Genomic DNA, 25,170 nt, shown 5'->3' with positions numbered 1-25,170 from the left:
ATACTTCTCATATGTAATCCTTGTGACAATACCTTCCTTTGGATACCAACAACTTTAACCTTTTGACCCTGACCTAGGAGTTTCACCTACTTTTGAAAAACTTTAATTTTGGCCGTACCTTTTAAACATTTGTGTTTCACAAACACATCTTGTTTACATATAAATTACCTGTGACAAGACCTTTCCAAATATGCTATGATTTTTGACCCTATGACCTTGATGTTTGACCTACTTTTCAAAAAATGTTATCAAATGTACCATGATTTTTAACCAAGTGACCCTGACCTTGAAGTTCGACCTCATTTTTGAAAAATTTAACATTGCTAATAACTTTTGATTGAGAGAAGGCATTTACATCTGACATGTGTATTACCTGTTTCAAGACCTTTTCGATTGCATACTCTGGTTTTTGATATTTATTTGCACATGTGCATTACTTGTGACAAGACCTTCCGGATTGTATTATGATATTTGACCTCATGACCTTGAAGGTTGGTGTAGTTTTGAGAAGCTATAATCTTTGCCATAACTGTTATTATTCAATAATTTTTGTCTTTTTTTAATGATGCACAGACAAGAGAGGACATAGAAACTAGACAGTTACAATATGCCATAAATAATGGCATCCCATCCACTAAGACACTGAAAGCGAGGAACTACAATTCTTTGAATTTGCTTGTCATGTAAAAGTTTTTGAATGAACTCTGCTTCATAAGAAAATAAAACAGGTCGGCTAAAAAATAAGCCAATTCAACAGATTATTGGAAAACCTTGTCTCCGAAGACTAGATAAGCGTAGATATTGTCAATGAGAACTTCAGCATCATTTTAATATTAACTTCAGAGTATTTTTGTGCAGAATCAGAAAGATTTTTTACAAAGTTACTTTTTATATGTATGACCATTCAGAAGGTATTTCTGGGTTCCATTTCTAGTGAAGCATTGTCTTTGATGTCAAAAAGTCCGATCTATAATTGATCATGGGGAATGGTTGTATACTAGTAGTCTTGTATAAGCATGTTTTGATGTTTCTGATTTTGAAGAAAAAATATTGCTATTTCAATTTTCTAAAACTTTTTCAGAGTTTTTGAGAATCCATATTTAATTTACACAATTTCTTGAATACTAGTATGTTGTTGCATAGTACGTCTGATGTGAGTAGATAATATTTTTGTGAGGAGTAACTTTCCATGTCATAATCTTTTTGGGCACGGGTAGAATCTGATAGAGTAGTAATACTATCCAAAGGAGGGGAAACAAGAGCTCAAGCTCACCAAACATTCCGAATTACTATTAAAAGTTGCTTAATGAATTATTCATTTTAATATCATTCATGACTATGGAATAGATACATCAAATACATATTGAGCAAACCAAATATCACAAAAATAAAACTCAATAATGAAGACATATATATAATAGTATACACATTCTGCTGAAAATATAATGTAACTGGAATGCAATATTGCATTGAAAAGATAATTTGATATGGACTCTATTTAAAATTCATTTACATATCAACAACAAAAAAACTTCACATAATAATTAACAACATCCACATACATATAACAGTCAGTTCTTCATACTAAGTCATGTATCTCTTTACAGATCTCTCTCTCTCTCTCTCAATACTGCTTTTTTTTTTAAACAAACTGACACTGCAGTTCGTGTCATATAAATATTAAAGAAACACGAAATATACTGATCCCTCTATTTGAAAATCATGAAATTATTCATGGACATAACTTGAAACAAGTCTTGAATAGGACGGAGATTTTTGGCAATGTTTGATTAAATTATGAACAAAATAATATCCCTTAAATATAAGGAATCAAAGCTATAAGGCCACAAAATGTACACTACCTCAAAATTAAGAGAATTCATTTCATAAACATTATAAGCTTACCACAGTGTATTAGATCTATATATACAATTAAGAAAGATGTAATTTACCTGGTCATAATTGCTGAGGAAAAGGGTTTGCCTAAATTGCGCATAAACTTTAAAGATAAAATACAGCAGAAATGAGTTGAAGTCTATAGAAGAAATTTAAAATTGTTGTGCTGCTTATTATGTATTAATTAGATATATACAAAGAAATGTAATTAAATCACCATTCTAGAGATGGAGACACTATAGCAGAGACTTATAATTAGTCTTGGCACCTAGAATATAGATTAATCAAGTTTTAACAGTATTTTTGTCCAGGATATCACAGCATCTGTAGTATACACTAATTATTTCCACACCAACCCTAATGAATGTCATCACCTTGAGATGAGCTTAGCACTCATACATGTCCAAATTTTCTGATCTGTCACTGTATCAGGTCACAAAGTAGGTACATCTATGTGCACCACTATTCAGTATTACAAACTGTTGAAGAAAAGTTCACCTCCTGTTATTTTTGGCTTGGTTTATCCTAAAAAGGAGAAAAATAATGAAAATATAAAGGATTAGATTCTCATTTCAACAACAACTACATCACAAGGTACAAGTACTTACAGATAAAAGTTGTGTGATTATTTTGTGTGTTTATAAACTATAAAAAACCAAAAGCAAAAATATATAGTACAATATTATCAAATTCAACACTCTATGCTTGTACCAGTATTTATCAAAAGATGGTAACTAAGGTATTCCTGAAGGGTTTGAACAATTCAAACAGAACACAAAGTACTTCCTTTATGAACATATATATCAAGCGTTTAGAATGTTGATTTAAATAAGGTTAATATATAACAAGATGTGTTTGTGAAACACTGATGCCCCCGTATGGCAACTTATAGCAAAGGTTAAACTTTCTCAATTTATGCAAATCAAATATGTTGGTACCCAAAGTAAGGTCTTATCTCGAGGAATATACCTGTGAAATATGGAAGCCCAGGCAGCAACCATTGAATAGATGTGGAAAAGGTTAAGTTTTTCAAAAGTAAGTCAAACATCAAGATCAAGGTCAAATGGTCAAAATTAATGGTGCTAGGAAAGGCCTTCTCACAAGAAATATACAGGTGAAATATGAAAACTGAAGCACCAATTGTTCAAAAGTTATGACCAAGGTTACAGTTTTTCAAAAGTAGGTCAAACTCCAAGGTCAAGGTCAAAGCGTGAAAGTTGTTGGTATCCAAAGGAAGGTCTTGTCACAAGGATTACATATGTGAAGCATGAAAGGCTTAGCACCAATGCTTCAAAAGTTATGGCCAAGGTTATCGTTTTTCAAAAGTAGGTCAAACTCCAAGGTCAAGGTCAAAGGGTCAAAGTTGTTGGTATCCAAAGGAAGGTCTTGTCATAAGGATTACATATGTGAAGCATGAAAGGCTTAGCACCAATGCTTCAAAAGTTATGGCCAAGGTTATCGTTTTTCAAAAGTATGTCAAACTCCAAGGTCAAGGTCAAAAGGCCAAAGTTGTTGGTATCCAAAGGAAGGTCTTGTCACAAGAATTACATATGTGAAGTATGAAAGCTGAAGCACCAAACGTTCAAAAGTTATGGCCAATGTTAAAGTTTTCAAAAGTAGGTCAAACTCCTAGGTCAAGGTCAAAGGGTCAAAGTTGTTCGTATCCAAAGGAAGGTCTTGTCACAAGGACTACACATATGAAGTATGAAAGCCTTAAGGGTTTTTATCATGTATCTAAATTTCTTTAAAATGAAACAATATTATATTCTTGGAACATATAATTATCGTTTAATTATGAAATGATTTTGAAAACGGTCATAATTAAAGGATAAAGCGCCCGTAATATAAGGTCCTCGTAGTAAAAATCTCCACTAATTAGATAGGGGTCACGTGGTACTGAAACGTCATAGGTGTCAATGGTCAATTATACCTCGTAAAGCTTATCGTAAGAAAAAATATATTGAAAAGATTTTTACGTTTAATAAATAGACTACACAATATGGCCGGATGAAATTCTGACATCAGCTGCATTCCTTTGGTTATGGACGGTAAATATTTTATGTATGAATGCCTAGCAGAGAGAAAAACCAGAAAGTATGCCAACAATTGGAGAGGTCACCGAAGATGAAGCCGTTGATAACTCGGGACTTCTGCTAAATAGAACGAATTACTAAAGTTTAACTTCGTAAATTACTTATAAAAATAGGAATTCTAAATTCTCCTTCATTATTTCAATTATTTATATATAAATAAATCCTAAATATCTTCTATCTGTTCCAGCAGTGAATATCATTTACTAGAAGTGACGCTTCATCAATGGCGCCGTGCGCCATTACAAAGTTTACAACATTCCTACTTTATTCGGTGCGACTTTTAAAAATGCGTGTTTTAAATTTATTATCTTTTTAAAGAAAGGCATCTTTTCCTTAAAATATTTTATAGTACAAAAAAATTCGTGATTGAGCATAAACGATTGTTCTGAATGGAGATAAACACCGTCGCGTTTGAGGAAAAGGGCCCCCCTTTCATCTTTGAACAAGTCCAGGAAATGTGGAAAAAAATCTTCCTAAAACATTTGTTGTGCACATTTGGGCATCCTAAAACCACAAATTATGCCTAACTAGCTGTCAATTATCCAGTTATCACTTAATTATTATCTAACAGATTTAACAGACGCAGCAAATGAACCCTTTTGTAAACACAATAAGTACTTCGCTTAACCAGGATTGACACCTATGACATCAGAGCAATGGCGCGTAACATTGGCGATCAAAATATGCATATTGAGAAATTCAAACTTTGAATCGCTGAAACATCAAAAATATTAATCTCCTAACAAAGAATTTTAGATATTTGTTTTAAATAACATGTAAACTTTGTCATACCAAAAAGTTTTGAGACGTGATAAAAACCCTTTAGCACCAATTGTTCAAAAGTTATGGCCAAGGTTAAAGTTGGATAAAATTTTGCAAAACTGGGTCAAACTCCAAGGTCAAGGCCAAAAGGTCAAATATGGTGGTACGCAAAGAAAGGTCTTGTCACAAGGAATACACATGTGAAATATGAGAGCCATAGCTCCAACCAATCAAAAGTCATGGGCAATGTTAAAGTTTTTGCGGACAAACAGACAGACAGGCAGGGCAAAAACTAATATACCCCCGAATCTTTGATACGGGGGCATAAAAATGTTCTTTGATTTTACAGAAGAAAGCCAAGACAGTCATATCATCAAGGAAAATAAACTCAGTTTGCAATCCATATCATAAGTTGCAATCCATATCATAAGTTGCAATTTTCAGCATCATTGGACAATTACAAGTCCCATGTGTAAATGTCCATCAATTTACTGTGAGGGAATGATTACGGAGACAATCGCTTCTCACACCTCTATCATCAATGTCAGACAGTGGGAAAAAAGATTATGATTTGCAAGCACTGGTCTTCAAGTATGTATACTGGAACACTAAAAATTTTATACCTAATCAGGCATATATGCAATACAAGATGTGTTGAATACTGGCTACAAGCATATAAGTGCATTGATTTACTGTGTTGCTACTCCTATTTAGGGCATAAAAAAACCTTTATCTTTTAGGAGAGACAGAACCTTGCAAATATACTAAAAAGTTATTTAAATACTTTTCCATCAGCAATACGAAAATATCTACAGAACTATCCATATTACACAAAAAATTGTATGATTTTAAGATACTGTCTCAATGCATCAAATGATGCATACTAAATGTGCATATTTTCTTTGAATATTTTGGATTGCATAACTATCTACAGTGTATTATTCAAAAACATACTTTATTCACACCATAAAAAGCTAAAAATATATATACTTTCTTTAAAACATGCACTCAATCCACTCTCAACTTACCTATATTTTATAAAAGATAAAACACAAATCACAAATAAAATATTATTAAGCCCAAAATAAACCTCTAGAACATAGCAGGCATGTAGTATATCTTTGTGAAAGTGGGGGAAGGGAGGGGGGGGGGGCTAGGCAGAAAAAAAGACAACAATTGACAATTAACCTGCAAAATCTTGCACACGCCAAAAAAAAAAAATTACTACAACAACAGCCTTTCAATGAACATTTTCAACAGTAAAATGTTAAGTTTGGTAAAAATTGAAGTGGGGGAGGTCAGCCCCCCCCCCCCCCCCCCCCTACATGCCTGCATAGAACTACATGTAATATTTTAAGAAACACTTCAGTTACAAAACCCATAAGCCACAGAGCTTTCACTATTCAAAAGCAGATAGAAATTCACAAAATCGAGATATAAATTGAGAAATGCATACCAACAGGCTAATTATATGTGATTCATGAAACTGCCATTTTAAAACTCAATTTTCAATAAATTTCAGTTATTTCCAGCAACTATGTTAATATTAGGAAGAAAAAGAGTGATACGATTGCAATTCTGAAAAAGACAATAAAAGGGTATCTGTTTTCATTTTGTATATAATGATCCTCTATTTCCTGGCAGTCATGAATCATGGCAGCTAGAGGCCATGTCAAAGAAATCCTGAACACTGTAAACTTTATATCTAAAATTTCAATGCATTTAACTACTTTGATGTAAAATTCTGTGTTCTGAAAGTGTATCAAATACATGAAACAAATATTAATAATATAAATTTCAAACTACAGTACCTGGTCATAATACAGTATGCAAAATGGTGGCCATAAAAACAAAACAAATAAACCTGCATTTTCTTTCTCAGTTTCTTGATTATTATAAAGTAACAAGTTTTGACAGTCGCACACATCCATACATGAGCGTCATACCTGACGACACATATGATGGAGGTTCCATTGCTCTCTTCTTGGAATAGAAAATTGTATGTCATGCAAAATGGCATCCACAAGAAGACCAATACATGTTAGTCACTGATGCACAATTTACATGGTTAAAGTTAAATGCAACTTAGATGATTTTCAGGCCAATGCGCCTTAAATATCAATTGAGTGACACAATGCAAGTCTTTAAAAGCTAGCATGATGTTGAAAACTTTGAAAATCTGAATTATATAGAATATTTTAGTTATTTTCATTCAATCTTATGACTTGTTTTCTTTGGAATATTCTTCATTTTACTGTATTGGACACCTTGAACCCCCCCCCCCCCAATGATTATGCACTGCATGATGATGATATGTATAATAAATAAATGAAATTCTAAATTATTCCAATCTCTGATCTTCAAAATAAAGCTGTCCAGATTGATTTCATAAAATAAGATTTTGAATCTTCGATGTACTTTAAGGCTTGGTTCAAGTTGTTACTTAAGGAATAACTTGCTCCAAGAATTTAATTTACTCAGCTGCAAAAAATCACTTGTGCATGACATCCTCTATCTGATGTCACAATTTCTTCCAAAGGCACAAGGATTTACAAGAGTCCAGGGACTACTGAAAAAAAAGTGACAAGCAATGATGTGCTAATTACTGTAAATGAGCTATCTAATGAGGAGTAAATAGATCTGAAAGCAGTTAGTGAAACTACTAAAGATGATCCAATAACTAGAATCATGACAAAAGTTTCTTTTAAAGAATACAACAATAACTCAGATGATAACTATTATCGATAAGAAATCAATCAGGATTGATGTATTCTTGAATTAAAACATCCTCAATACTTTCTCATCGGTAATAAGAAATTCAGATAAGTAATTTTTAACAGAATCTGTTAAAATTGCCAAATAACTGCAAACTAGATTAGTTAATAAGTATTATGTAGTTTTGACATGCCCCCTTTTCATCAGCAACATGTACCTTGAAAACCATTCAACATACTCTGTCTGTGAAGGAGGCTGAACATAGGGAATTTGATTGAGATAAAACTGTGGCCGTGCTCCCGAGTTTACCGAATTGTTGGTGTAGGAGAAGCCCCCATAACCAGTGTTTGAAGGATTGTATACCATAGTGTTGGCACGATTCATCATGCCTTGATTAGGGGGAGGGGTGGGTTCTTTCCCTGTTCCTCTTCTACGACCACCACCTGAAAAGAGATTGAAAAAGATACCATTAACCAACTATTAGTTGTGACAACTTTTATTGGGACTTAATTCAATCAGTTTGAAATCCATCAGTAAGTTGCAAATATTCATTTTTGTGACTGAGAAAACATTCTACAATAAAACATAATTAAATAAATAGTTCACAGCAAAAAATATTTGTGAACAGAAGTATTTCACAAAATTTGTGGACATTTCTAAAACTTGGTTTACAATCTTTCAAATTTTATGTGATTAAAATATATGCATTCATGAATTAATTTAACAGTATATATATTTTTATAAACTGCAAAGATATTTTTTTTCCTCAAAATACATACCCAGGTGAATCAATTTTAAAGAAGGTACATTTATAACAATACTTTTACAGAAAAACATGTCTCTATTAAAGAGCTAAATCCACGAAGTGCCAAAATCGGCCCAGTCATCAAAATAAATGAAACTTTCTCACATAATACTGTAAGATTTGTATGTTGTAAAACCATTTATTTTTCAACAATATCTTTTCTGGTTTTCTTTTTACATTCGTTTAAATTTAGTATTGTTTTCCTTATTTATACTATCACGTCATAACGTCATGACGTTACATACTTTAACGTCGTGACGTTGACAACGTCGTGACGTTGACAACGTCGTGAAGTTGACATTTTGTATAAGAAAATAATGTATGTACGTAAATGGAATAAAAATAACCACTATAGGCTTTTCTTTAAAATTTTAGGAAAATTTTACTATGAATTTTTCAAGAAGTTTTGAAAACTTTTGGTTTATTTTTTAATTAAAGCTGTTTGTATGCTAAAAAAAATGCCATATATTTGCTATATACAACGGTAGTCTGGTATAATCGTAGATACATGTAACACGTTTTAATTAAATGAAAATAAGAGACACGTTAAGCTGAAAAATAAAACAAAGTGTTAATCCATCATATTTGAGTAAAACTGAATTAATGTAGTAATATATATTCTATAGTAGCCATGGATAAGGATTTTATCATTCTTAAATGCATGTGTTATTGTTTGGTCATACAGCGTACAAACAAGCAAAAATAGACGTTTTATCAGAGAATACACAAGTACTCTTTAATAACGAAAACATAAAATTAAAATAAAAAGTTGCATTAAAAATGAATACGTTTGAAGTTACCATCTATTATATTGTCATTTTGAGGATTTCGATGCACTTCCGTAATATATGGCCTTTCTCCGGACATTTGAAATGAAATTGTAGTTCATACATGTAATACACGTAAAATAGTGACGTTTGACGACAATCCTGAGCACCACAGATTGTCAGGAGAGAAACCACTATAGACTTTTAAACAAGAGTGATGCAAAACATCAAATCGGCCGCAAAAAAATTAAGCATTTTTTTCTACATGAAAGAGTCCAACAAAACCACAAGATTTCCAGAAGTATTTGAATTTCAAAACGGAACATGAAGTTAAAAAAAAAACAAGAGAAACGGAAATGGCACATACCTGTATACCACTTTACTCAATATAAATTACTTAATCGAAATAAAATTTACTAGTTATGATAAAATGTTACATCATCAAAGGGAAATTTTTTTTTACATACCCAAAAGATATATATGAAAAGAGATTCAGATGACAAAAAGGATAACCTTTCCATGTAGTTATACCTCTGACCATGCCCATAATTTTTGCGGATTATGCTGCATATCACGATGACGGACAACGCAATAAATGCGACGTGTAGAAAAAAAATATCCTTTCGTCAACTACAGTTACAGCTTTTGTAGCATTTTTTTTTTAAATAGACTGTGGTATCTATTTATGAATTTTGGCCCTATAATTAACATCCGCAACAATAAAAATGTTTCGATTTCATATCTTACACATTCCCATGTTGGGGAGTACCTATTATTTGGTGAGAATTGAAAATTACATTGAAACATAACAACTAAGACTTTCATAGAGTTCAAAGACAGTTTTAACATTTTGCTCATAATTTTCACATATTTAAAATAATGTTTCGTTTCTCCATGTGCAATTTCTAACACAACTACAAATAGATAGGCGATAATGAGTACAGAAGACGATAAAATAATCATAATATCGTATACATATTGCATATGAGATTTTTAACTTGGACGTTTTCGGATCGTTACTCTTGGTAAATAAATAAAAATATACAGAAAACAGCTACTGGCAGTAGTAAATGGCTATCATTACTGACAGTAGTAAATGGCTATCATTACAGACCGTCGAAAAAAAAATTATAGACCATATGTCGAGCGACATATTACCATACCCCCCCCCCCCCCCCCCCCCCCCAAGAAAATAAACATGTTCATACGCCCGATCTATGAAGTTATATTCTATATAGACATCCTTTCAAGAAAACAAATATGATAGACAGGCAAAATTAGCAGATATATCTGTTAATGATGATAATACATTCAAGATACATGGCCGTAGGAACCCGGGGGGGGGGGGGGGGGGCCTTGTAACCCCCCCACCCATAATTTTGCCAATATATAGAATACTTTATAAAACGAAGCAACATTTTTTTTTTTCTTTTTTTTTTTTTTGCATGTCAAGGAATTTTTGGTAGTTGATAGTGCCCCCAACTGAAATGTATGATGGTTGTGCCACCCCAACTGAAATTGCTACCTACAGACCTGGGATATACATGTATAATGAATTTATGCAATGACCGAGTCAAGAAAAATCAATCGTTTTTGAATTAAATTTTTATCATAGAGATTAAAGAAGAATTAAAACTGCGATTGAATTTATTTTTTTTATACTATATATATATATAAGGACTAATATTATTGGCATTGTTATTTATTCACTTTACTACTTTCTTGTTTAAATGACAGTAGTAATTGGTTGATCGAACTGTCCCACGAATTTAATGAGTGAGGCCTGGAATCCCGACACCCCCGTCCCCCCAACTCCTGTCTTTTTTGTAAATGTAATAGTTTGTTTTGTTTTGTTTTGTTTTGTTTTGTTTGTTTGTTTGTTTGTTTTTTGTTTTTTTTTGGCTTCTTATTTTATGTCAAAGATCTAATCCCCCATTTATGAATTTACACTACTATAGTATAAACATGCTTGCTAATCTTGGTTGCCCTCTCTCCCTTGTTATAATTTAAGCGGAGTAACTCAAAATAGAGAGAGATAGCAAGTAGCCTCCCTTTGACTCTTTTTTTAGGTCACACCATGCAGACGATACTGGAATTATTTAAAACCATAAAGAAATGTCACTGTCTTGGTAGTAAGTTATTCCTTTATTGTAGGGCATTTGTCTTCTAGAGGCCTATCACAAAAATTACACGCGATCTGTGATATCAATCTATTGTTTATTTGTCAACTCGAATTTTCTAGGTTCAACGTAATATAATTTATGTTAAGAGGTCTCGGATCAGAAAAGGTTTTCACTAATAAATATTATTTAATCTTTTGTCTTAAAATGCCAGTGGCTATTTCTGAAACGCATGTTGTGTATGGGTTATAATTAAACTAGTTATTCATAATTGCCTAATATTAATTAACCATTTGTTTGCTGTCGATGCAGACTTCACGGTATACACAATTAATGTTTAGTAAGGTAGAAACAACAATTATAAATACGTCTTGGTAGTTGCATCCGACGTAATCTGTTTAATCTTCCAGGCTATTCCGACACAGCCACTCAGGAGAAAATAAAGATGTAGCCTACAGGTTTCTCGGGTGATCTCCCTTTGATTACATAGTGACCATGGTGACAAGGAACCGGGAGTAGAAAAACAAAACATAAATAAATAGGCTGTCAGGGGAAAAGAGTATACACATTATTTTATTTTTTTCAAACATTTCAGCATAATGATGAGTTAAATATAGATCAGCTACTTAAAGGAAAAGTCTTGGTTCAGGACTGAGGCACGTAGTACACAAAAAATCGACAGATTATTGCATCTGCATGCAGTCATGCTTAGCGAGAGTTTTTCGTACTTTTTTGCACCATTACACAAAATAACTTATAATAAATAGAACATTTGCATTTTGAAACTTTTTAACACGTACAAAAAGCAATATAGATTCTTTTTCTTTTCTATTAATGTAGGGTAATCCCCGTTATTTCCACTGTGTGAGTCGGTGCTAAGAGATTTGAATCGAACGAAAAGTATTAATTTTGATGTGGCCACACCCCTCGAACAAAATAAAAATATGCTTTATTTATTCATATTTTAATTCTTTTTTCAATGGTATGAATTTTATTTTGTTCGAAGGGTGTGGCCACAGCAAAAAAATTGAACCAAAGATAAAAAAAATGCTATATTTTGATAAAAAGTAGCAAAGTGCACGTGTTTAGACGTTTTCTGTACAAATATGACGTCATCAAAAAAAAAAAATTTGGCATAAACTATTTAAGTTCGATACCCAAGGATAATATTTCTATTGTTAATTTTCTTCTTCCCCTCAGTTTAATTTTCCTGAAAAAATAGTCCGATTTGGCCCCTTTGTGGATTTAGCTCTTTCTTCTGTGAAAAACAGTTTTTCATCACCAAGATGTGAAAACTTCTATTGTCCATGCACAATTATTTGATCAGGCACATGGCCAGGTAAACTTTTGATTGATCAGTACATCAGAACATTTTCTAAAATTTAGAGGTAGCATGTGTTAAAATTTTTTTTTTCTTAATTCTTCTGCATCAAATACCATTTTATATGCTACAAAAAGATGTCTTTGACAAGGCTCTTATGGTCAGCTACAGTTAAACTTCGTTATCTCGAAATTTACGGGACCGTTGATGAACTTCGAGATATCCGGGGGTTCGACATATCGAGGGTTATAATTCAAATGAACTTCAAATAAACTTAGTGCAGTGAACATGTACTTAATAGTAAAAACATGTCAAATTCCTTCTTGTTTGAAATTCTGTATACGATTTCTTTAATAAACATGTACATGTATTTAGCAAAAAAAAAAGATTTTTACATCCTCTTTATAATTCACAAAATAAAAAAAAACTTTGTATAATATGCACAGAAGTATAATCTTTCTACCAACGCGGTATGTCAACCGCTAGCATCGTTTCCCATGTATACATAACCGGATATCGCCTATGCATTGTAAATTTAAAACCGGTCGCTGTCAGAATAACGAAAACGAAAAGAAAAATCACGCACTTTTGTCTAACAACAGAACAACATTGAATCACAGGACACTACAGCACAAGTTTTTACTGCGACACACGCTCACATGATGGTGTGTACGGACGATTGTAAATTCTGCATGCTCATATAGGAAAAATAAATTCTAATTGTATTAAATTACAGAATTGTGTTTTACTTCGTTGTTTTTGATTTTCAATTTCATATGTATGTATGCGCGCATATTTCACATGGCATTAAATAGCGATTATCAAGATAAACGTACCCAAGCCAAAAAAAACAACATGTCGTCCATGCGTATGCATTAGACCAATACACACAACCTTGGCTTGCATAATTAAAATCAAGGTAAGCCATACATACACTTCGTATAATTATTGCGCTAGTATTTGTTGATCACAGGAACACAGATTACCCGTGCCTGACAGACAGGTGGGTGTTATCAATAGAGCGTCCAGTTTACCTAACGGACTTGATCATCAGTGCGGAAAATTATCCTGACTTCGAGATAACGCATGCGATTTTAATGAATGGGTACACAATTTTACTTCGAGATAACCGGGGTATTCGACATTACCGTGTTCGACATAGAGGGGTTTATTTTAATCATTTATAAAGCAAATTTCGTCGGGACCGCAGCCTTACTTCGACATATCCGGGGTATTCGAGATATCCGTGTTCGAGATTTCGAAGTTTAGCTGTATTAACAAAGTGACCTGTTATAATCTAAAAGGATCCTCTAAAAGATAACTGAAAAGTTACTCCACCCTTTAAACTTGGAGTTCACAGATAATAGATATAACAAATGATATAAACTATCTTAAGCCATCTCTGTGCTACATGTACAACCATAATTCACCAAGAATGAAATACTAGCCTCGCTGGATGGCATCCTGAGCACTATCATCATACAGAACACCTCCATTCCACAATGGGGAGGAACCCAGATGCATTGTCGTCACTTTGACTGGGACCTGTGTCTTAATCTGGTTGATACCAGGAAGTGATCCTTCACTGGCTGAAGGCTGAGTTGTGGCTACCTATAAAACAAAACCAATGTAAGACTTTATCCTTTGCACATATTGGCTGATTTCTTGATATAAATGCATGTACATATACATGTAACATCCATAAAATCCCTTATACATGTACATATATACCTGCTGATCCACGAAAATGAGCAGCATTTTGATATAGAAACTCTTACACATACCTGCTGGTCCATGAAGTAGAGCTCAGCCTTCCCTCTCTCCTCCTCACTGACTGGGATCCCATCAATAATCATGATCTGTTTCAGTTTGAACACCAGGATAGGACGATGAAGGTGACGTCTGGCAGCCTACAGTGAAGGAGGTGAGCTAAATTATCCCATTCAAGATCACCATTTCTCAACAGTTCTCATGCAATTTTTTTTTCAGAATTGGGCCTTTTGTGTTGTGTGATATGTGAGAGAAACATTCTTTTATTCTTTTTATGACTAAATAATATCCTAGGTTTGATTTTATTACAAAATCTGTGTCTGAGACATGTTCATCTATACTTACAGGGTTGTTGACTAGAGAGATCTCAATCAAATTATTTAGCCCCTCCAACTTCTCTAGTTCAGAAATTTCCTACAAATCATGAATAATATTAACAAACACACACACACAAAAAACATGTCACTAAAATCTGAACAAATCTCATTTTTCTTTAAATCAGCACTAAATATTAAATTAAAAAGTTTATGTTAGATACAGACAAAATGTTTTTTACACTAGGTTAATTTAGAGTCATTTACCTGGATGCGGTTGGAGCCCATGTAAAGTCTCTGTAGATTGTCCATGCAGTTCAAGTAAGATAACTCTCTCACTCTGTTCTCCTCAATATGGAGTTCTTGTAGATTCCACTGATTGGCGAATGACAATTCCGAGATGATTTTGATTTTGTTTCGATCCAGAACCAGCTCCCTGAGATCATGAAGTCCCTCCATTCCTTCCACTTTAGAGATCTCGTTTCCTGTTCCAGCAAAAATAAACCACTAAGGATTGGTGATGTTTCAAGACAATTTCTCAGAGATTCCTACATGCATATGCTTTCAACATGAGAGCTAAACTGATACTGAACAAAAAATACAGAGAAATTTTCCTTTAAAGATTTCTAGTTTTAAAATAGAGTTACTTCCCTTGAAATGCACCTATCCAAATCATAGCATAGGAATCATAAATCTATCACTCTAAGAGATAAAATCTTAACTTGTTCTAATTTTCTTGTAATAACTATCAACCATTTAGCATTTTGATAATATTGATAGTACCAGCATTTTACCTTGTAGAAACAAAGCTTTGAGTGAAGTTAGTCTGCTCAACTGTAAAATGGACATATCTTTGATTCCATTATAACCTAAATGTAGCACCTCTAAACTCTCCATAATAGGAGTGGATGAGTCATTGGAGAAAAATTCCAAGCTTTTATTTGATCCCTGCTTGGACATTCTGTTAACCGGTTTCTGTTTCGGCATAATGCATTCAATATGATTATGATTCAAACACAGCACCTGTAAATTGAAAACCCTCATAAATACACTGCAAATTATTTTGTGTCAAAGCCAGAAATTCTCTCCCATTGATTCTAAATTCACATAGGTTCTTTTCAGTTAAGAATTTAAATTTTGGTTTGTTCATTTTATTATTTCAATCTCTGACATTATGTACCTTTGTCAACACCTCAGCAACCTTAGGAAATTGAATTTGGTAGTTTATTTTTCAGTCTTAATATTTTTGGTATTTATAATTTAACAGCCAACACTTACCCTTATATTTGGCAAATGAATCAAACCACTGAAGGAAGTCAAATTATTGTGTTCTAAGTTCACACTAAAAATATAACAATAAAATCATTAAAGGGAGAGATTTATAGCATTGTAGGTGATCTTAATTTTCTATATTAGCAAGTTAGGAGAAAAACTACAGTTAATTAAATTTATATCTAGATTTACTCAAACAGTGGAAGAATTTTTTTTTCAAGCACTGCCAAAATGCTTATGTCAAAGCAACAAAATCTTTCCTACCTTCTAAGGTTGAGAAATGTATCCCCTATTCCCAGATCTACAATGCGAATACTACAGTTTGGTAGGTCTAACTCCCGTACATCATGGAAGTTGGAATGACCCAGCCTTTCTGCTACAAAGTCTTGTGTAAGTCTACCACCAAAAGTATCCTTGGCAAGATTTCCCTCCATAGCTTCCTATATAGTGGGGAAAAATGGAAGTTTTATAGCACTGTACAAATTGTTCCACTGGATCTTTTGAAACACATATATAAACATAAGTATTAATTATTACTATGTTAACATTGAAAATATTTAATAAAATTACTTCACAGATCTATCTTAGTTGTTATTTGCACACATGTACATATACATCATTTATCTACATTGTGTAAATAAATTTGAAAAAAAAATGAAAGTGTCTTTATGACAAAGGAGATGACACCTTTACAATTAATGAAACATAAGAACTCACTATTGCAGATCCATCCAATGCTTTGAGATTTTTAAGATGATAAATGATGAAGAGTCTATAGTTGTCTGTTTCTGTGGCAAGAGGATTCCCAAACAAGTCAAGTATGACTAAATTTGACAGCATCTATGAGGTAGAAATGAAGTGCAAAATTACATTTCATCAATCATTATCAATGTTTTTGGGGGTCTGATGTGTATGAGTGTATTGATTTCTCTTGCAACTCAGATTATTTTACTCTATAGCATCTTGACATTTATCTAAAATGCAGTTACTGAAAATTCGTGTTTTTCATTATTTTTAATGGCCTAAAATGTTTAACTGAATATTTGCATTGTCTCTCAAAAATGATACATACATACATTACATACTCATTCAATTCACAAAACCTGTATGAAATGTCAATCCTACCTTGAGGTAGAAGATTTCCCTGACACTGGCAATGATATTGTTCCCTACATACAACTCAACAAGAGTGGACATTTTCTGTAGCCCTAACAGAGAGGTAAGTTTGTTTTCCTCCAATGACAGGTAAGTCAGGTGTCCAAGATAATGGATGCCAGAGTTCTCCAGGGTGGTGAGGAAGTTACTACCCACACACAGCCTCCTCAACTGGATCAGTTTAGAGATACCCTCTAGTTTACTGATACAGTTGTTTTCCAGGGAAAGTTCTTGTAATCTTACACAATGATCCAAACCCTAAATAAATGAAATAAAATTATAAACTGTGAAACAATCTAATGATTTAAAGTATTTAATCTTAAACCAACTTGAGGATACCCTTGTTATTTTGTTTCCTATCATGAGGATAAAACTTTAACATACCTCTATTTTTGTGATGTCATTGTTGTTAAAAGAGGCATATTTAAGGTTTTCCAATCTCTCTAAACCAGATAGTTTTGTGATATGCTGATTATCCAAATACAGAGAGGTCACCTAAATTTACAAAATACATGGAATTGATTGCATTTTGAGATAAATTTTTAGCCCATCTTAGAATTCACACCTTAAATAAAAATCAGATATCAATCCCTATATGTATGCACACTTTATATGACTTTATGAGGAGACACTAATTACAGTAATTAGCAAGTTATTCTGAATTTCTACCTTCTGGTACCAAAGTGTATCTGTTTCACTGATTTTCTCTGGCCTGTGGTGACTCTGCTTCTCTAAGATTTCAGCAGTAGGCATAAGACTGAGTGAGCGCGGTCTGTGGGAGTCCACTCGAGCATGTGTAAGTAGTGACAACTGACAGATTCGAGATCCAGCCGCCACACGTAATGCTGCTGTAGCTTCATGCTCCGTCACTGCTGACCCATCAAGGAGGGTCAGTGACTTCAATCGTCCAATCACACGCAGCCTTAAATGCTGAGGCTGAAAATTTAAAGGATTAAATTAGTTAAAATATTTATAGGAAGCTAATTGTACCTGAGAAGATATCCTTATCAAGAGTAGGAAGTATTTTAAAAGAATTAAAACTGTTACAGTACCTTCAGCCATTGATTGTGTCGGAGGTCAAGGGTCAACAAATTGCAAGCATGCTTCCTTAGGATGGATAAGTCCTCTCTCGTGTTTGTCAGCTTGTTCCAACTTAGGTCAAAGAACTTCAGTTTCATCATGTTCTGAGTACAAAATGATGGTACAATTGTAAGGAAACTGAACAAAAATCATTTCCTATCAATTTTGTTAAAAACATACTTAAAATCTTTATGGGGAAAGAAATTTTTGTTTTCAGGAATGTTAAAAACTGCACATGTTGTCACATTCAAACACTAAAAAATACTCCATCTGATTCATTTTTGAATACAGTTTTAGCAGTAACTTACTTTAAGTCCTTCTAAGGTGGAAATTTGATTAAAACTGGCATCAAGATATTCCAATCCCTGTAATGATATAACATTTCAAGTACATGTAAATCTTAATCTGCATTGCTCAATCAAATTTGCACGAGTAGAACCATGCAATTAAAAATAAAAAAGAATTTATTGTTTTCTATGTGACTTACCATACTAGCTACTTCATCCAGCTTGCTGAGTTCATTAAAGCTAACAGTAAGTCGTTTAAGATGATACAAAGAGTGGATGGGCCTAAGTTTACTGATTCCATTGTTGTGGAGGTTTAACACAGTTATGGCTTCCAGAGAATCAACTTCCACATGCTTCATCAGTATATCCTCATTTAACATAGTCAATCTGAAAAAATATGTCATAATAGATCAATATCCTACAGAGTTCCTGAAAAATTGAAGAGTATGTTTGCCATTTTTGTCTATTATTGTTATTTTGATACCTGCATGGTAAACAAACTTCAATACAGTTAAACTGTTTGAATTGTAAGTATGAGGGCTATTCCAGTACATTTAATGTTTGTTGTTTGGCAGTGGTTGTTAATTTTTGATGGGGGCTGCATGATTTAATTGATTATAAGTTGGTCCATTTTTACATGTAGCTTTAGGGTAATACTATTAAAAGTAGATAAAATCTTCAAAGTAATTTATCTCTACCAAATAATGACCCCCCACCCCACCAACAAAAAAAAAAGATCAACCTGGCTTTTTTATACCCCCTGCCTGAAAATTGGGAGGGTATATAGTGATCGGGATGTCCGTCCGTCTGTAGGTCCGTCTGTCGGTCTATTACGCTTTGGGGAACCCATCTCTTATCCGCAACTCCTCTTATACCACTGAATGAATTTTAATGAAACTTTCACAGAATCTTTGTTACATAGTGCCATTGTGCACCTCCTATTTACTTTTTTGATCGGACACATATTTCGGGTTTCCCATAGCAAAACATGGACACTGCCATTCTTTCTATAATATTGAAGGGTACCCATCTCTTATCCGCAACTCCTCCTATACCACTGAATAAAATTTAATGATACTTTCACAGATTCTTTATTACATAATGCTACTGTGCACCTCCTATTTTACTTTTTGATCTGACACTTATTTTGGGTTTCTCAGAGCAAAACATGGACTTTGCCATTATAATCATATGGGAGGCGGGGGGTATCATTTAGTGAGCTCAGTGCTCACAGTACCTCTAGTTTTTACTGTTTACTTTCTTAAAATAGTGGTGTTTTGACTTAATCAGATAATTTTTAATTTGAAAATCCCTGGAGAGATTTTGTAAGAAAGGAAATACTAGTTACCTTGGTCTCTGTTTCAGAAGTGGTTCCATTCCTAAGACATCATCATCTACAGAAGGGTCATCATCTGTGTGGGGCACCAAAGGGATCTTGGATTCTTTATTGTCAAGATTGAGGTCACTAAATGTTGCAAAAGGTGACTTTGACCGGAACTTGAAAATGAAAGAAAATTTTTTTCAAGCTAAAAACAAATACACCTTTATTGAAGCTTATTTTTATTTAAGTTGCATATTTGATCTAATTTAACTACCTTATTCATTAATCCTACTCACCTTTGTGACATATTCAAACTCCACAATATACTCTGGAAGTATGAGTTCATTGTCAAACAGGTACCACTCACACTGCCGAGCACTGCACTCACAGTTGTGTATCGAGTCCCCTCCACCTAAAGATGAGAGTAACATTACGAAATTAAGTTTTTATTAGGAATATACTGTTATTAGAAGTACCTTTACCACTAAAGAACGTATTAGCTTGGAAATGATATATCAAGTGAAAAGTGTGAGAGGGGATGATATTTTTCCACAGACATAGTGAACACAGATAAACCATAAGCAAAAAACAAGCCACCAAATGAAAATCTCCACAAGTTTTATTCTGTTCTAAAAATGTTCCAAACAATAGATTTGTAATAAATTTCTCCTGTGTAATATATAAATTCAAAAGCTGCTAAAAACTTTTCAATGTGCAGCATCTATTTATAAAAATGTGAATGAAACACACAAAGAAGCAAACTCATATCAAGAACTTGTACTATCAGCTTCACTCAACATACGTACTTTGATTCCACATACTAGGTATATGTATATGTAAATGATATAACAATTTAGTTCAAATCAACAGTAAACATTGGAACTGTCTTAATGAGACTTTCAACCACACAGGACAAAATGAAGAGTTTGGAAAAAAGTTTCAAACACTTGTAGAAGTCATGTATTAAATTTTCATGAAATTTAACTTCATAACTACAGTGAACTTGACTTGTCCAGATGACCTTAGTTAGGGTCAGGATATTGATTTAATAGGTCATACATGCCATGGTAATTGTTCCCTTCAGTCTCTATGCCAAGAATGAGTTTCTCATTTTTCTCTGTTGGAAGAATATAGCCTAAACACTGGGGTGGATAGACAGAAGGACAAATCAACACACTTATTCCTTGTACATGTTCATATCCCCTTATTTGTACACAAGAGTTAAAATTATATTAACCCTTTTCTATTTATTTTCATTTAAATCTATCAAAAGCTGTGAAATTTGCGTGAGATTCCCAAAGACCTAGAAAGTGCTTGGATGACAGTCACAATGTAAAATTTTACCTGCCATGAGAAATTTTTCTAGGGCAGCTGTAAATGCAATGCTCTGTTAGAACTAGTCCATAACCAGAACCATAAACATCATATTTTTCTCTAAGAATGAATAACAAATGACATATAAAACATGTCATGGTAACTTACTTGGTGGAATGCACATTTTACGAGGTTTGAAGACTGCATCTATTTTGGGATAGTTTGACCTAGTTATTCTAAAAAAAAAAAAATTAAAAAATTTAAATTGTAGTAAAAGGTAGACATACATATTATATAAAGATCAGCATTTCTATGCTTATGCAGGTGAAACAAGAGGCCCATGGGCCTTGAATCGCTCTTCTGATAAACTGTACAACCTATCACTTCTATTTGAAGCCTCGAAGTATCCTGTATATTTAGATAAACCCTTGAAATTCCAATTCACACTCTGAGAACCCAAGATGATTCTAAGCCAATTAGTACCTAAGAGTTGGTCATGGTGACCTACTTATCACTTGTCATTCTCTGAGGACCCATCAACTAAGTTTGATGATTCTAAGCCAATTAATACCTAAAATATTTTTTAAAATTATAACCATAAAGTTTTATAAGTAGGTCAAAGTGACCTACTTTTCAATTGTTTTACTCCAAGGACCCAAGATGCATCAACTGACAAAGTTTGATGATTCTAAGCCAATTAGTACCTGTAATATTTAATTAAAGCCATAAATTTTCAAAAGTAGGTCACCGTGACCTACTTTTCAGTTGCGTGACTTACTTTTGAAAATTTATGGCTGTAATTAAATATTTTGGGTACTTATTGGCTAGAATCATCAAACTTTGTCAGTCGATGTATCTTTGGTCCTCGGAGTACAGAAGGTGACCTACTTTTCAGTCAACCTACTCTGAGGACCAAAGATGCATCAACTGACAAATTTTGATGATTCTAAGCCAAAAAATTCCTGAAAATATTAAATACAGCCATAAAATTTCAAAAGTAGGTCACCATGACTTACTTTTCAGTTGTTGTACTCCGAGGACCCATGACGCATCAACTGACAAAGTTTAATGGTTCTAAGCCAATTAGTACCCGAAATATTTGATTAAAGCCATAAATTTCCAAAAGTAGGTCACCGTGACCTACTTTTCAGTTGTTGTACTCCGAGGACCCATGAGGCATAAACTGACAAAGTTTTATGATTCTAAGCCAATTAGTACCCGAAATATTTTATTAAAGCCATAAATTTTCTGAAAGTAGGTCACGGTGACCTACTTTTTAGTCGACCTACTCTGAAGACCCATGACGCATCAACTGACAAAGTTTGATGATTCTAAGCCAATTAGTACCCGAAATATTTAATTAACGCCATAAATTTTCAAAAGTAGGTCACTGTGACCTACTTTTTAGTCGACCTACTCCGAAGACCCAAGATGCATCAACTGACAAAGTTTGATGATTCTAAGCCAATTAGTACCTGAAATATTTAATCATAGTCATATAAATTGAAAAGTAGGTCACAGTGACCTACTTTTCAGTTGACCTTTTTTGAGGACCCAAGATGCATCAACTTACAAAGTTTTATGATCATAGGACTTAAAATGTCCAAATTATGCCTCTAAAACGCTTTGAAATCGAATGCCTGCAAAGTTGAAAAAGTAGGTCACTGTGACCTACTTTTTAATAAATATGTTTTATGGCCCCAAGATGCATCATCTTACAAGATTTAATGATTCTAAGCCTCCCTGTATTTGAATTAATGACCTTAATTGTTTTAAAAAAGATTAGCCATAAAATTCAAAAAGTAGGTCATTTGACCTACTTTTTAGTTGACGTACTTTGAGGACCAAAGATGCATCAACTGACAAAGTTTGATGATAGTAGGCCTTAAATTGTTCAAAATATGCCTCTAAATCATTTTGAAAAAGAATGGCCGCAAAATTTAAAAAGTAGGTCACCGTGACCTACTTTTGAGTCAACATGATATGAGGTCCTTAGATGCACCAACTGACAAGATTTGATGATCCTAGTCCTTATAGTAAGCAAAATATCAACATTTTAATAAAATGTAATTTTTGGTCAACTTTGAAGTGACCTTGAGACCACGCCCTTTGCCCCAGGGTAAATCCCGTGCAAATTTTAATCTACAACATATTCTCATCCTTTTGTGTAAGTTTGGTGATAATCTGCCCAGTGGTTCTAGAGAAGAAGATTTTTTAGCAACCAGTACTTTTATTTCTATTTTCCTAATTATCTCCCCTTGTCAAAGGGTCACAACCCCAGTTTTAGTATAAAAGGGAGCCCTTGGGCCAAGGATACCCTGTGACAAATTTGACAATAATTGGCCAAGGGGTTCTTGAGTTATGGCCCATATTCTAAAAAGTTAACGCACACCGCACACCACACAAATGGCCATAGCATTAGCTCTTTGAGCCTTTGGCTCAGAAGAGCTAAATATACTTACAACCTTTCATCAATGGCCTTGACACTTTTACCCAAAAACACTTTTGATATGACTAGTTGACCTACAATGAATGAAAAGAAGTTGATTTCATTGACAATTCTTACATATCATTGACCTTTTCATGATACTGAATTTACATGTATAATATACTTTAATGTAAAACTTGCAAAATGATGTAATGAAATTCCTACCATATCTGAATGGACAGTTGTCTGTGTATTCCTTTTCCTTGCTTTCTTTCATCAGGTAACTTGTTCTGTGTCTGTCTGCTAGACTCAGACTGTTACTCAAAGGTACAGCCCCATCTTTTCCTAGAGCCTGTACACACAAATTAAGGTGGAAAATGAATCAAAAATATATTCCTGCAAGTCTTAGCTTTTTTTTTATTTTGAAGTGATGATACTCTAACCAAAGACTTTTGAACTATCAACCTTAATTAAAATGTCTTTGAAATCTGATGACTATAAAACATTTTTTCTGAATATTTGACTACTATATTGTCTTCTAACATAAAAAAAATAAACTTTGGACAAACTTACAATAGTTAGTGACAAAAACATTAAGGATATTATGTCAAAATATACCTGTAGGCGTCACAAACTTACTTTAACAAACATAAATTACATTACTTTTCAAGTAAAGTGTAATGACTGTTTGTGCATGTATGGCATTGCATGATGTTTATAACTAATTAGACTAGATCTGGTTTACTGACATGGCAATTAATTGATTTTTACAACTTGAAACTTGTAAACTTGAAGTCTTTTTTCTCTTACAGCTAAAAGTTTCCTCACCTTGTATGACATGGCATCCATGAATCCCTCTTCCACCACTCTTGTTGACTCATGCACTCCTCCAGGAAGGTTAGGGTCCCAGATCCAAAACAGGTACTCCAACTGTTTTTTGTAAGCAGTATTCCTGAAACCCAGAAAATATCAACAGGTTTATAACATGAATCAAAACACATAACCCATCTGCAGAAATTCTATACAAATCAAAAAAGTAAGAGGCACAAAAATCACCTGAATTATACAAAAAGTTTGAATGCATTTAACTGAACCAAATGATCTCAATTTTTTACATGACAACCTAATGGATTTTTACCTGTTGCTTGGAAAGTATTCTCCTTCAATGCTATCAACAATTCCTGTAAGTCTGTCATCAAAACGCTTGCGCAGCATTCTGTTGTGGACTCGTAGAATTCTGTGTATCTTGATTCCTGCAATTCCGTGTTCTCTGTAGTCTGTGGCACAGAACCGAGAGAGCACTAAATCATGACAGGAAGAGAACCTAGACAAAGCAAAGAATTATATTAAGATTCTCCCAAAAGGCACACTTATCATATGATTTGTGGATGTATATGTATGTTATGGAACATGCATGTTTCTTAGTGAAAAAAAAAAGGTTAGACTACATGTAATGGATAACATAAAAGTCATTTTGTTTATAAACTTGTAAATTTTATTTTTTCAGATTATTTTGAATCTGTAATACATAAGGATGCTTGCAAATCACTTTAACTAAAAGAAGCCTTAGTTTTCTGGAGGATATATTTTAAGAATTTTCCAATATGTAACACTATCCCCCCCCCCCCCCAACACACACACACACATACTATGGCCCAAACTTAGATATAAAGAATAAAATTTTGTTTTTTTTTTTCTAATAGGCACACTCTACCTTTTATATTTTTCAATTATTTTCCTCAGAGAGGGG

The 25,170-nt window shown here is 33.5% G+C and overlaps 1 protein-coding gene across 3 annotated transcripts in view; it reads right to left on the bottom strand.

Annotated features, from left to right (window-relative positions):
* Window positions 1-1,372: 1,372 nt before the first annotated feature.
* The window catches only part of LOC133182432 (leucine-rich repeat-containing protein 9-like), a 38,933-nt gene continuing 15,135 nt past the window's right edge, over window positions 1,373-25,170 (bottom strand). For 2 of the 3 annotated variants that reach the window (XM_061317281.1, XM_061317283.1), the window contains 23 exons: window positions 24,559-24,744; window positions 24,249-24,372; window positions 23,646-23,772; window positions 23,455-23,515; window positions 21,161-21,228; window positions 19,975-20,090; window positions 19,706-19,854; window positions 18,558-18,744; window positions 18,379-18,435; window positions 18,043-18,174; window positions 17,660-17,926; window positions 17,375-17,485; window positions 16,961-17,248; window positions 16,553-16,675; window positions 16,100-16,275; window positions 15,842-15,905; window positions 15,358-15,586; window positions 14,831-15,048; window positions 14,595-14,663; window positions 14,264-14,389; window positions 13,928-14,090; window positions 7,684-7,909; window positions 1,373-2,421 (listed from right to left, as the gene is read on the bottom strand). In XM_061317281.1, the coding sequence (XP_061173265.1) occupies window positions 2,391-2,421; window positions 7,684-7,909; window positions 13,928-14,090; window positions 14,264-14,389; window positions 14,595-14,663; window positions 14,831-15,048; window positions 15,358-15,586; window positions 15,842-15,905; window positions 16,100-16,275; window positions 16,553-16,675; window positions 16,961-17,248; window positions 17,375-17,485; window positions 17,660-17,926; window positions 18,043-18,174; window positions 18,379-18,435; window positions 18,558-18,744; window positions 19,706-19,854; window positions 19,975-20,090; window positions 21,161-21,228; window positions 23,455-23,515; window positions 23,646-23,772; window positions 24,249-24,372; window positions 24,559-24,744 (3,298 nt within the window). In that variant the 3' untranslated portion in view covers window positions 1,373-2,390. The remainder of the gene's footprint in view (window positions 2,422-7,683; window positions 7,910-13,927; window positions 14,091-14,263; window positions 14,390-14,594; window positions 14,664-14,830; window positions 15,049-15,357; window positions 15,587-15,841; window positions 15,906-16,099; window positions 16,276-16,552; window positions 16,676-16,960; window positions 17,249-17,374; window positions 17,486-17,659; window positions 17,927-18,042; window positions 18,175-18,378; window positions 18,436-18,557; window positions 18,745-19,705; window positions 19,855-19,974; window positions 20,091-21,160; window positions 21,229-23,454; window positions 23,516-23,645; window positions 23,773-24,248; window positions 24,373-24,558; window positions 24,745-25,170) is intronic. The other variant, XM_061317282.1, reaches the window with a different exon arrangement.

This window comes from Saccostrea echinata, unplaced genomic scaffold (genome assembly GCF_033153115.1).
Source record: "Saccostrea echinata isolate AGI-Se365-2 ecotype Australia unplaced genomic scaffold, CSIRO_AGI_Sech_v1 ptg000009l, whole genome shotgun sequence".
In the NCBI taxonomy this organism is placed as follows: Eukaryota; Metazoa; Mollusca; class Bivalvia; order Ostreida; family Ostreidae; genus Saccostrea; species Saccostrea echinata.
The sequence above is the reverse complement of the archived record's forward strand: the minus strand, read 5'-3'. Positions and strand labels throughout refer to the sequence as shown.